Source organism: Brachyhypopomus gauderio, chromosome 15 (assembly GCF_052324685.1).
Source record: "Brachyhypopomus gauderio isolate BG-103 chromosome 15, BGAUD_0.2, whole genome shotgun sequence".
NCBI lineage: Eukaryota > Metazoa > Chordata > Actinopteri > Gymnotiformes > Hypopomidae > Brachyhypopomus > Brachyhypopomus gauderio.
Genome location: NC_135225.1, coordinates 17,458,956 through 17,471,725, shown reverse-complemented (window position 1 = coordinate 17,471,725; position 12,770 = coordinate 17,458,956). Strand labels below are relative to the sequence as shown.

Below are 12,770 nucleotides of genomic sequence, written 5' to 3'. Positions count from 1 at the left end.
AGTGAGGCACATGTATGTGTGTTTGAGGGAGTGAGGCACATGTGTGTGTGTGTGTGAGGGAGTGAGGCACGTGTGTGTAAGGGAGTGAGGCACATGTGTGTGTGAGGGAGTGAGGCACGTGTGTGGGAGTGAGGCACGTGTGTGTGTGAGGGAGTGAGGCACGTGTGTGTGTGAGGGAGTGAGGCACGTGTGTGAGGGAGTGAGGCACGTGTGTGTGAGGGAGTGAGGCACGTGTGTGTGTGAGGGAGTGAGGCACATGTGTGTGTGAGGGAGTGAGGCACGTGTGTGAGGGAGTGAGGCACGTGTGTGTGAGGGAGTGAGGCACGTGTGTGTGTGAGGGAGTGAGGCACATGTGTGTGTGAGGGAGTGAGGCACGTGTGTGTGTGAGGGAGTGAGGCACGTGTGTGTGGCAGTGAGGCACGTGTGTGAGGGAGTGAGGCATGTGTGTGTGTGAGGCACGTGTGTGTGTGTGATGGAGTGAGGCACATGTGTGTGGGAGTGAGGCACGTGTGTGTGTGTGTGTGAGGGAGTGAGGCACTTGTGTGTGTGAGGGAGTGAGGCACGTGTGTGTGTGTGTGAGGGAGTGAGGCACATGTGTGTAGGTGAGGGAGTGAGGGAGTGAGGCACATGTGTGAGGGAGTGAGCCACATGTGTGTGGGAGTGAGGCACGTGTGTGTGTGTGTGTGTGGGAGTGAGGCACGTGTGTGTGAGGGAGTGAGGCACGTGTGTGTGGGAGCGAGGCACGTGTATGTCTGTGTGTGAGGGAGTGAGGCACATGTGTGTGTGTGTGTGTGTGTGTGTGAGGGAGTGAGGCACGTGTGTATGAGGGAGTGAGGCACGTGTGTGTGTGAGGGAGTGAGGCACGAGTGTGTGTGTGTGAGGGAGTGAGGCGCGTGTGTGTGTGTGAGGGAGTGAGGCACATGTGTGTAGGTGAGGGAGTGAGGCGCGTGTGTGTGTGTGAGGGAGTGAGGCACATGTGTGTAGGTGAGGGAGTGAGGCGCGTGTGTGTGTGTGAGGGAGTGAGGCGCGTGCGTGTAGGTGAGGGAGTGAGGCGCGTGTGTGTGTGAGGGAGTGAGGCGCATGTGTGTAGGTGAGGGAGTGAGGCGCATGTGTGTAGGTGAGGGAGTGAGGCGCATGTGTGTAGGTGAGGGAGTGAGGCGCGTGTGTGTGTGAGGGAGTAAGGTGCATGTGTGTGTGTGAGGGAGTGAGGCACATGTGTGTGTGTGTGTGTGTGTGTGGGAGTGAGCCATGTGTGTGTAGGTGAGGGAGTGAGGCACATGTGTGTGAGGTATTTGGGTTTGAGAATCCAGACCTTTAATTATAGTTGGTGATAATAACAGGGTAATAAATATGAAGTTCTGCCTAAATTCTACCAACATATTAATCTCCATGTCCTGGACTGACAACAAAGGACACAGAGTAATGTGACAGTGTCTGTCTCATTACCTGATGAGATGACGCTGCTTGATTTGAGGCGAGCCACGTCTGCCTTGCTACAAGTCTTCCTGTGGACCACGGCCCACTGTCACTTCATATCCAGCCACCATGTAATAAGATATTTCCAGGCAACAAACACGAGGTTCTCCAGCTCCCCATGGCATCCATAGTTGAATCCTCTGAGCCTGTGGCCTCCAATTAGCAGAGATTTACCGACGTCTTTAACCTTTTCCTAAGTCCCAAGAAAATTCCCAGGTGCTTCAAACGGTTAGTCAGATGATCCCACATATGTTCATCTCCAGTTTGCTTACTGCTCAGACAGATCAACAGATGGCGCTATTGCATTGACCATTCACCTAGCTATCTCACATCTGGACAAGAAGAACACACCCGTGAGAGTGCCGTGAACTGACCAGAGAGGTGATCAGTCGGAGTAGTGCAGTGATGACGCTCTCCATCTTAACCTCCATCTCTGGCTAAATGAAGGAGATGATTGTGGACTTCAGGACGACGGAGGACGTGTCTCCCTCACATACACGGAACACCCAACATCACACACAGTGCTAAAGGAGCATTCAAAAGATCACATCAGACATCCCACTCAGACACCATTCACCCCGCACACAGCCTGCTCTCCAAACGGGACACACGGGGTACATGTCTGCAGGTCAACAGGTTAACGAGTTTTTTGCAAAGAGCTGTTTTCCCAGCATCAGGGCTCTGTGGAGGACTACAAGAAAACCCAAACATCCAAAGTACTGAATCAGAAAACTGGGTTGTGGCATAACTGGCTAAGTTGAGATGAGCTGATGCTGGTATCCTATGGTAGAGCATCTTTCACAAACAAGCTGAACTTACCGTGATTCAATTTCGCATGTATCGAATTTTAACGCCCTTCCTTATAGCAGTCCACACCTTGACGTGCTCACGATGCAGTTTTAATCTGTAGAGATGACAAACTGACAGTCACGTCAGTAATTTGTTTTGAAGAAACTTTAATTTCCCTCAAGATTGTCTTGCTGAGAAGAAAAGCGTATTTGCTTTCTATAACACTTATGCAGCCTTTCTTGGTATTCAGGTGGTAATGCATTTGTAGACAGTAATATCTTTCTTTCTCATCTTAACATCCTGTGCCAGTATGACTGATGTTTGCTCTGGGGAAGGAGGAGAAATGTGAGGTGAAAGCTGTATAACAGGCTTTTATCAACACTCCCTGAAATTATTAACGTTATAGTGCAGAAAAGAGCTTTTTCTTGTCGATAAAAAAAAAAAAATTGATTTAAGGTGCATTTAAAACTCAATGTTCTCTAGCTATTCAGTGGAAGAAAACAGAATTCCGAGGACCAGGATATGTACCATTACAAGGGTTGGTGGTATGGCGTGAGGATACAGGAGAGCTGGAGGTGTCTGTTTTAGGGAGTTCATTTTAAGAGAGAATCCATGCTGGTCTGTACACACTGACTAGAGGGCCATGGCTGAAATGAGGAATATCTCTGTGCTGAGGCCCAAGCACTGTGGACAGTCATAACCCTCCAGCACGGCGGGACCATCTGGGGTTTTGCCCATCAGGCTCATGGCCGTGGTTTGGCAGATCGCTGTGCTGCTTTAGGTAGAACTGGTCCTGTCTCATGGACTAAGGCTTCCGGGGCTTTGTCACACGAGCCCTGCTGGAGGGTGGTGCTGCTGAAGCTTGTCAGCTGGTGCTGGGGGTGGGGGTGGGTGGCGCGGGGCAGAAGTCTCTGTGGAAGGGAGCCAGCAGCATGCTGAGTTCACTGTCAGCTTGCCAACGACGCTGCTGCCTGCTTATCAGTTTGGGTTGTTAATTTGTTAGAAATCAGGCTAGTTGTGAATGAAATGACAAGTTTTGGTTTTTGTTTTATGACTTGCCTTCAAAAACTTTTGATTGCCATGGAGCCAAATAAACGCTTTGCAGTCGTGAACATGTGGCTTTAATTGCGTTGGCCTGAATTATTGTGATTTGTTACTAAGCGACTGTTTTCAAATGTGTTGTATTAACAGACTTCATTTTTCATTTCTAAATGGCTTTTTCTGATGCTGCTCAATGTGGAATGATGTCAATGGGCAGACTGATATGACTGCTAAAAGCAAATAGATTCAATTAGTCAGGTTCAGAGTGTCACAGTTCATCTTGGTTGATTGTATGATGTTTCCACCAAGCTGGAGCTCTATAGACTGTGTTCTTCATCCCGTTCTTCATCTTGGAGGAGGGATCTTCCTGGAAATGCCTATCAAATGGGTTTAGATAGTCACAGATGCCTTGGAATAGCCTAGCGGAAAATGATTTAATGAAATCAGCAATGGGCATTTGTATAAGATCCAATGGGTACAGAACTGTGGGATATTATGTAAATGAGCAGAAAATTATGTAAATTACTGAATATTATGTAAATGCGAAGGCGTCATGACTATTCAGACTGAGGGGGATGTGGCCCCTTAGATTTTCTAAGATCTGCTGTTTTTATTTTTGGATATGAATGTGACTCTGATCATTCAGTGTGGTGTAGCGTAATAGATCATTTGTTTACATTCTCTAAAAGCGAGGCAGTGAGGTCACTTGTTACCTTGTGACCTCATGACCTCGTTACCTCATTACCTCGTTACCTTGTCACCTTGTCTTGAGCTCATCTACTTTTGTTGAGTTCTTCCGACCACACCCAGTCATACAGCTGGCCTTCGACTTGGGTGCAAAAAGGAGCACTTCTGTGTGTGTGTGTGTGTGTGTGTGTGTGTGTGTGTGTGTGTGTGTGTGTGTGTGTGTGTGTGTGTGTGTGTGTGTGTGAGAGAGAGAGAGAGAGAGCGAGAGAGTGTGTGACACTGCATCTCCTGTTAACATTGTGGCATAACAGAACAGTTTGTGTTTTCTGGAACCAGCGTGACAGAATAAATAAATATATATATTTGGCCACAAATTCCTCTCAAATAAGGTGAAACACAGCAGCCACATGTAGTTTCAAAATAAACTTGAGATCAGTTTTCCCACGGGGTGTTATCAGCACTGCCATTGCCTCTCTGAATGACTCACACGTCCTGACTGACACGACCGGGCAGTTCTGGAGTGGTTCTGCGTGCCAGTCAGCGCCGTGCTAACAGCCAGAGCAGCTCGGTTCTGTCACGGCTGTGACTGTTTAATCTCTATGACACTTTGTTCAGTGGATGTTGTCATGAAGCCAAAAGCAGGAGAGAACGACTCCCAGAGCTGCAATTAGCAGCACAGAGAGGGCCCACGACGACCTGGAAATAAACACCATAAAGTACTCACTGTGAGGAAAGGCAGTGTTCAGTCACGCTGCTTTAGAAATATAATGTTTATAGCTATTTTACATTACTGCTTTATGGTGACCAAAACAGAATCACTTAACTGATTTAACAGTTAACATTTATAGCAGCTTGACATAGATTGTGTATATTTATATAAAGACCAGTCGTTGAGTTATCACCCCAAGTAATTGATATTAAGTCTAAAATTGTATTGTTTCATTGTGTTGCTGTTTGTTTAACACATCCTGGAATTTAACTGAGAGGATTGGCATAGCAATTCCTTAAAAATGACCACTTATTAATAATTACAGAACAAATTGTATTTATTCCGCAGTTGTTTCTCATTGGTAAAACCAATCACGTACACTAGGTGGCAGCACCGAGCTGTTCTGAATGAGCCTCTCCTTCCCTTTCATTACCATGCAGTTTTTGTCTGTGTTCAAAATAACCTACTTATTTCTACTTGCATACTGACTGGGCCCCAAACCAATATTCCACATTCAGTATGTGACCAAAATAACATTTTCCAGTAGGCAAAATTGCAAAGGAAGAGTTGTTATGTTAGTCGTTATTATATTTTGAATGATGATATTGACATTTTAGAAACTGTAGCCGAGGATTTAATGTGAGACTGTATCTCAGTAACTATTGTGTTGACTTTAATTAAACGATTAAATGGAGTTTGGAGAATTCTACTTCAGTGTGTTTATACAATGTCCACTTCGACTCTGTGTCCATCTCAACTCTGTGTCCATGTTTTTACATGTTTTTTAGATTAAAGCTGAACAGACCAGAGTCCTCCAATACAGAACATGTTCATTAGTGTATTCACATTTTACATGGATAGAAGAGACATTCACATTTTACATGGATATAAAAGAAACAACATGCCTCAATAACCTGTAGTGGGAATGCTGTCTGCCACAGCCTTAACAAGAATACAAACTCTCATACGCGTGAGACAGTGGGGGCAGCAGTGAGACGCGTGTGGCTGTACCAGGCCTCACAACCGCTCTGGGAGGGCTGCAGATCGCAGAGCTGTGTTTACACAGGGGTGATTGTGGGTGTGGTTGGTTATACAGTGCGCACTTGAACGTACAAATCATTTGATATGACGGTGTTGGCGTTGTGTGTCTGAAGGAATTGAAGCGCGTGGGGCAGGCAGCCGTGCCCTTTCACCTTTGACACCAGGCCACACAGGCCGTCAGGTCTGCCACACAGGACGTGTCACGCCCATCACCACAACGGCAATACGCTCTGACATGACGGAGCTTTATGTGTGTGTGTCTGACATCAAGGGCTTCCCCATTCTGTCTATGCTCGCTTGAGTATGTGCTGTACTTACAACAGCGTAATACACTCTCAGAAATGCTTGAATGTGTTTGAATGTGTTTTCCCTCAGCACCGGAGGAAGAGGAGGAACACCCTGTCTCGCTGTGCGACAAAGTCTCTCTGTACAAAGGTGACATCACCATCCTGGAGGTGGACGCCATTGTGAATGCAGGTAAGCGTTTGGTTTTTCGATTTTAATCCGAGCCTCCAGTTAGGCTGGTCAGTGTTGGCTGTGGGCCTGTGGTTGCAGAATCTGTTGTGCTTGGCTGCCCTCTAGTGTCCAAAAGAGAGCGTGCCTCTTTTTCGTTCGCTCCCACTGCAGGTGCTGTCTGGGGTTATATGTATGGAGCTTATATTAACTTGGCAGCTGGTTAATCCTGTATTCAGGTGATGTGTGGAATCTGAGCATCTCGCACGAGGCTCGTTGGTGGTTATTGACTGGTGAAGCGGAGTGTGTGTGTGTGTGTGCTGTGATTGGTTGTGCCTTGACATGCTCAGGGGAGATCTGGGGCTGACATACTGGACCCCCCCCACCCCCTTATTTCTGTGGGCTTCTGAGCTCAATACCAACCCAGCTCTGACTCTGTGTGATTTCTGCTGGTGCTAGCACTCTGAGAGTTTGAAATCCTACTTTCTACAGTACACAAGGTAATTTTTTTTCTCCCTAAATCTGATGCGGACTCCAACAGGACTCCTCCAAACTGAATCGTAGATCGAAGGTTTTCTGACATAAACAGAGATTTAAGAGAGCAGGATGCATAATATTACCAGAAGTGAGTTTTGGCAGAACTGAAATGATGCAGAGCATTAATCAGCTAGGGCTGTGTATACGCTCCACTCTGATAATTGTCACAAAAACAGGATCTTTGTCAGAGCTTTAGACTGTCTCTTATTTTGACTGGCTGTCTATAGTCTTTCTCCTTAATGGCTGTTTGTTTGTGCTGCGTTGTAGGGTCACAAAGTCACGAGAGAAGTAGCAATTATTTTTAATCATCGTTCTTTACAATTTTCTTTCTTGTATCACACACCTGGTTCCAGTTTAGATTAATTTAAATCCGAAGCCTGAACTCCAGTTAACTCCAGAACTCCAGGGTTCTTCTCTATGGTGCCGGTCCGGTTTTGAGAGGCCTGCTGGTCCAGTGATACCACGGAGGCAGAGTCTCCGCCAGCACTCTGTGTTTATGTCGGACACGTACGCATGACGCACTCTTTTAGCGAAGGACAAAATGTGGCCGATTACACGCTGAAGGTGCAGGAACATTCGCTCCTGATTGTGGAATCACTGCGCTTGTCTTACACCACTCACTCGAGACACACGTGTGGGAAGGATCTCGGGTTCGGTGTGTTATTATATAAGAAACTGCTAGTGGGATCGGATTTGCCTGAAATGTAATCAGCGTGCTGCCGTTCTCCTGTTTGGCTGTCACAGAATCATAATTGACGCCATTTTAATCATATCGCCTCAGCGTCTTAATCATATCACTCCCATCAACAAAAGCACGCTGTGTGCTCCAGTGTTTCGACCACGTTAGAGGGGACAATTGGGAAGTCGAGATGGCACCAGTGAGCCCAGAGGGTCGGTGCTGATTGTAGCTGCGTCACACTGGGCATCACTGCATCAAAAGGCCTTTTGGCTGTGCTTAACCCCGCCTGCTCTCCAGCGGACCGCCCGCGTGTCGGTGCTGTCTTGGCACTGTTGGCAACTTTGTAATTTTCTCATCAGACACCAGGCCCACTAACAGACTGCAGGTCTGACAGAGCCGAGTAGCACGATGTCAAACAGCGGACGGTGATGAAGGGATTAAGTCTGTTTGTGCAGAGCTTACCCAGCTCCCCCGCGCACTCACACAGTACCTCACACAGTACACACTCACACAGTACCTCACACAGTACCTCACACAGTACACACTCACACAGTACCTCACACAGTACACACTCACACAGTACCTCACACACAGTACACACTCGCACAGTACCTCACACAGTACACACTCACACAGTACCTCACACACAGTACACACTCGCACAGTACCTCACACAGTACACACTCACACAGTACACACTCACACAGTACCTCACACACAGTACACACTCGCACAGTACCTCACACAGTACACACTCACACAGTACCTCACACAGTACACACTCACACAGTACCTCACACACAGTACACACTCGCACAGTACCTCACACAGTACCTCACACAGTACACACTCACACAGTACACACTCACACAGTACCTCACACACAGTACACACTCGCACAGTACCTCACACAGTACCTCACACAGTACACACTCACACAGTACCTCACACAGTGCACACACATACACAGTACGCATTCACACAGTACCTCACACAGTACCTCACACAGTGCACACACACACAGTACGCATTCACACAGTACCTCACACAGTACCTCACACAGTGCACACACACACAGTACACACTCACACAGTACCTCACACAGTACACACTTACACAGTACCTCACACAGTGCACACACACACAGTACACACTCACACAGTACACACTCACACAGTACCTCACACAGTACACACTTACACAGTACCTCACACAGTACATACACACACAGTACGCACTCACACAGTACACACTCGCACAGTACCTCACACAGTACACACACACACACAGTACGCACTCACACAGTACGCACTCACACAGTACACACACAGTACGCACTCACACAATACGCACTCACACAGTACACACTCACACAATACCTCACACAGTACACACTCACACAGTACACTCTCACACAGTACCTCACACAGCACACACTCACAGTATACACTCACACAGTACACTCTCACACAGTAAACACACAGTATGCACTCACACAGTACACACTCACATAGAACACACACAGTGCGCACTCACACAGTAAACACACAGTATGTACTCACACAGCACTCACACAGTTCACACTCACATAGAACACACACAGTACTCATTCACACAGTACACACTCACTCAGTACGCACACATTACACACACAGTTCACACTCACACAGTTCACATTCACACAGTACAAACTCATACAGCACTCACACAGTACGCACTGGTGGGGGGGGGGGGGTTTGCAACATAGAAGGTGCCTTTTCTAATCGATTATAGCATGTTTTCAACTTTACACTTTTCACTTTGGGCTGTTTCAGAGACATTTGTGGATGTGTGTTGATCACTTTTATTTATTTATTTTGTAAGTCCGAGACCCGTGTCTTGTCCCTGGTGATGATGTCGTGGGTAAGGCAGCCGCCATGAATATAAGCAGTAAGTTCGCCTCGAGCAGGAGGAGGAAAGAGCCCCGTGGCATAAAATAACACGCACTTCTGCGATTACTGCATGCCCAGACGACGCAGCGGTGGAATAATTAGCTTTAAAATGTCATTATTATTGTGTTAATGTGCCCACTTATCTCCACGACTGCCTCGGCGCCGTGTTGGGGGCACGCCGACGAAGCAGGCAGAACCGACCCAGACGGGCTGAGCCGAGCTGAGCCGGGCGACCCGCTCCCCTCGCTGATCGCGTCCGTACGTGGCTTTAGGTTCACACGTTTTGTCTGACTACGCAATTACTGTCGGCAGCAAACGGAGTCGTAGAACAGGCCCGTAGGAGTGTGGGCGTGAGGGGGAACCAGAAATGTCTCCGGCGCGCCTGTGTGGTTTATCGGCCTCGTTTTACAATAAAAAATATCAAAGAAATCTAACCTTTACTTATATAATTATACATTCTCTTTTGTTGATATTCAGAAATGGACTATGCAATTAGGGAATTCATAAGTTACAATGAAAGAATTAGAAACTTAATTTAAAGCTTAGTAGTTTTTATAAAGACTTATAAAAGTGTTTGAAAGAGTGAGTTGAATCAGATTATTACAATACCAATTTAAAAGCAGCTAAATGAGCAATAAATAAGACACAAAGAGAGAAGTCTGGAAACAACGACCAGCTGGCTGCATTACGTTCTGGGCTGTGCAGAGAGGGTTCAGTCAGGGACCACACTGGGCCATGGAGTGGCAGCATGGTGCCATGGTTCTCTACATGGTTCTCGTGTGTTTTAACTGACTTTTGGGAACTTGAGTTAATGTGTCTTAGCAAGGCAGTTTGTAACGGGGCGGATGTCAGTGTTGATCTTGACGTCCTGGTCCTTAATGTCTGGAATTTCACAGTTTTCCCTAAGGAGCTGTGGCAAATCCCGTTGACTGGTCTGCTCCTACAGCTCATCTGGTAGCACAGGTAGCGTGTGGAGCTAACAACACCAAGGTCACTGACGTACGGTCACCCTGATAAATGTGTCTGTCACTCTGAATACGGCCATCTGACAAATGCTATAAATGACAAATATAAACAGAGTAAAAAAGAAATCCTTATTCATTCATACATTTACTAACTGCCCTTTTTTAGACACCCTCGCTTTATGGGTGTGTTGTGGACGTTTGTGTTTTGAGAGGGTAACACGAAGTGCTCCTGGAGCTGCTGCTAACATAAAGGAGTGTTTTGGACAGCTTAACAGATTGCAATACTTCTTCCTCTCTGATGCCCTCTTCATCAAATATCTCCCTTTCTTCCTCTGCCACTCCCTCCATCTCTCCTACACTCCCTCTATCCCCTTCTCTCTTAAATATGCTCACTCTCTCTCTCTTTCTCTCTCTCTCTCTCTCTCTCTCTCTCTCTCTCTCTCTCTCCCCCCTCTATCCACACACTACTCCATTGCTGGCCTTTCCCCCTTTCTTTAACATTCCTCTCAGTAGACGTCCACAGCGGTTCCTCAGCTAGGAGGCGTACAGGGGTAGTAGACAGGCTATTGATGAAGGTTATTTTCTCTCTGGATGGCCTTCCCAGGTTCTCTTGGCCCACCCCCGTGGATCGACCCTCCACCGCCTGTGATGGCCTCACTAAAGAACAACCAGGGAGTAAAACTCGGAGCGTCTCCCCCAGTTCCTTTGAGATATTCTAGATCCATCCAGCAATTTCACTGATTGCTGAGCCACTGAGGAACTGTGTCATCTGATAGATTTGTTTACCTTTCACCTTTTTTTTTTGGAGAGTGCAGCTAAGGGGTAGGAGTAGGGAGGTACACGGGGGGGGGGGGGGGGGGGGGGGGTTGTAGAGGAGAGATAGGTACACGGGGGAGGAGTGTAGGAGAGACAGGTACACGGGGAGAGGAGAGACAGGTACACGGGGGAGGAGAGACATGTACTCGGGGGAGGAGTGTAGGGGAGACAGGTACACGGGGAGAGGAGTGTAGGAGAGACAGGTACATGGGGGAGGAGGAGAGACAGGTACACGGGGGAGGAGAGACAGGTACACGGGGGAGGAGTGTAGGAGAGACAGGTACACGGGGGAGGAGAGACAGGTACACGGGGAGAGGAGAGACAGGTACACGGTGGAGGTGTGTAGGAGAGAGACAGGTACATGGGGGGGGGGGGGGGGGGGGGGGTGTAGGAGAGAGACCGGTACATGGGGGGGTGATGGAGAGAAACAGGTGCGGGAGGGGAGAGAGGAAGACTCCAGGAGAGAGGAAGGTTCTGGATTGTTTATTTTAAGGAAAACACATCAGTAGATTTGATTTACAGACGAGCCCTTTAAACAATATTTATTTGCTTTGTTGCTTTGTTTTTCTCTCTCCCTCTCTCTTTCTCTCTCATCCTCCCTCTCTCTCCCTCTCTCTTTCTCTCTCTCTCTTATCCCCCCTCTCTTTCTCTCTCATCCTCCCTCTCTCTATCTCTCTTTCTCTCTCATCCTCCCTCTCTCTCCCTCTCTCTTTCTCTCTCTCTCTCTCATCCCCCCTCTCTTTCTCTCGCTACAATCCTCCTTCTCTCTCTCTCTCTCATCCTCCCTCTCTCCATCTCTCTCTCTCATTCTCCCTCTCCCTCTCTCTCTTTCTCTCTCTCTCATCCTCCCTCTCTTTCTCTCACTCCCATCCTCCTTCTCTCTCTCCCTCTCTCTCTCATCCTCCCTCTCTCTCCCTCTCTCTTTCTCTCTCTCTCTCTCTTATCCCCCCCTCTCTTTCTCTCTCATCCTCCCTCTCTCTATCTCTCTTTCTCTCTCATCCTCCCTCTCTCTCCCTCTCTCTTTCTCTCTCTCTCTCATCCCCCCTCTCTTTCTCTCACTACAATCCTCCTTCTCTCTCTCTCTCATCCTCCCTCTCTCCATCTCTCTCTGTCATTCTCCCTCTCTCCCTCTCTCTCTTTCTCTCTCTCTCATCCTCCCTCTCTTTCTCTTGCTCCCATCCTCCTTCTCTCTCTCCCTCTCTCTCTCATCCTCCCTCTCTTCCTCTCTCATCCTCTCTCACATCCTCCCTCCCTCTCTCTCTCTCTCTCTCTCTCTCTCTCCTTCTCTCTCTCCCTCTCTCTCTCATCCTCCCTCTCTTCCTCTCTCATCCTCTCTCACATCCTCCCTCTCTCTCTCTCTCTCTCTCTCTCTCTCTCTCCCTCTCTCTTTCTCTCTCATCCTCCCTCTCTCTCCCTCTCTCTTTCTCTCTCCCTCTCTCTCTCATCCTCCCTCTCTTCCTCTCTCATCCTCTCTCACATCCTCCCTCTCTCTCTCTCTCTCTCTCTCTCTCTCTCTCTCTCTCTTTGTGTCTGCAGGGTTTTAGAGATAATCCTTGTTGTTTTCCCTGTTCTAAGGCAGCTTGAACCACCTCATTTTATGCTGCTTCCGTTCTTACAGATGTGAGACGGAGAAGCTCGGGCCATAC

At 47.8% G+C, this 12,770-nt stretch overlaps 1 protein-coding gene across 2 annotated transcripts in view; it reads left to right on the top strand.

Annotated features, from left to right (window-relative positions):
• Window positions 1–12,770, top strand: part of macrod2 (mono-ADP ribosylhydrolase 2) — a 44,194-nt gene that overhangs the window by 6,813 nt on the left and 24,611 nt on the right. For both annotated transcript variants that reach the window (XM_076975398.1, XM_076975397.1), the window contains exon 3: window positions 6,119–6,220. In XM_076975398.1, coding sequence (XP_076831513.1) covers window positions 6,119–6,220 — 102 coding nt within the window. The remainder of the gene's footprint in view (window positions 1–6,118; window positions 6,221–12,770) is intronic.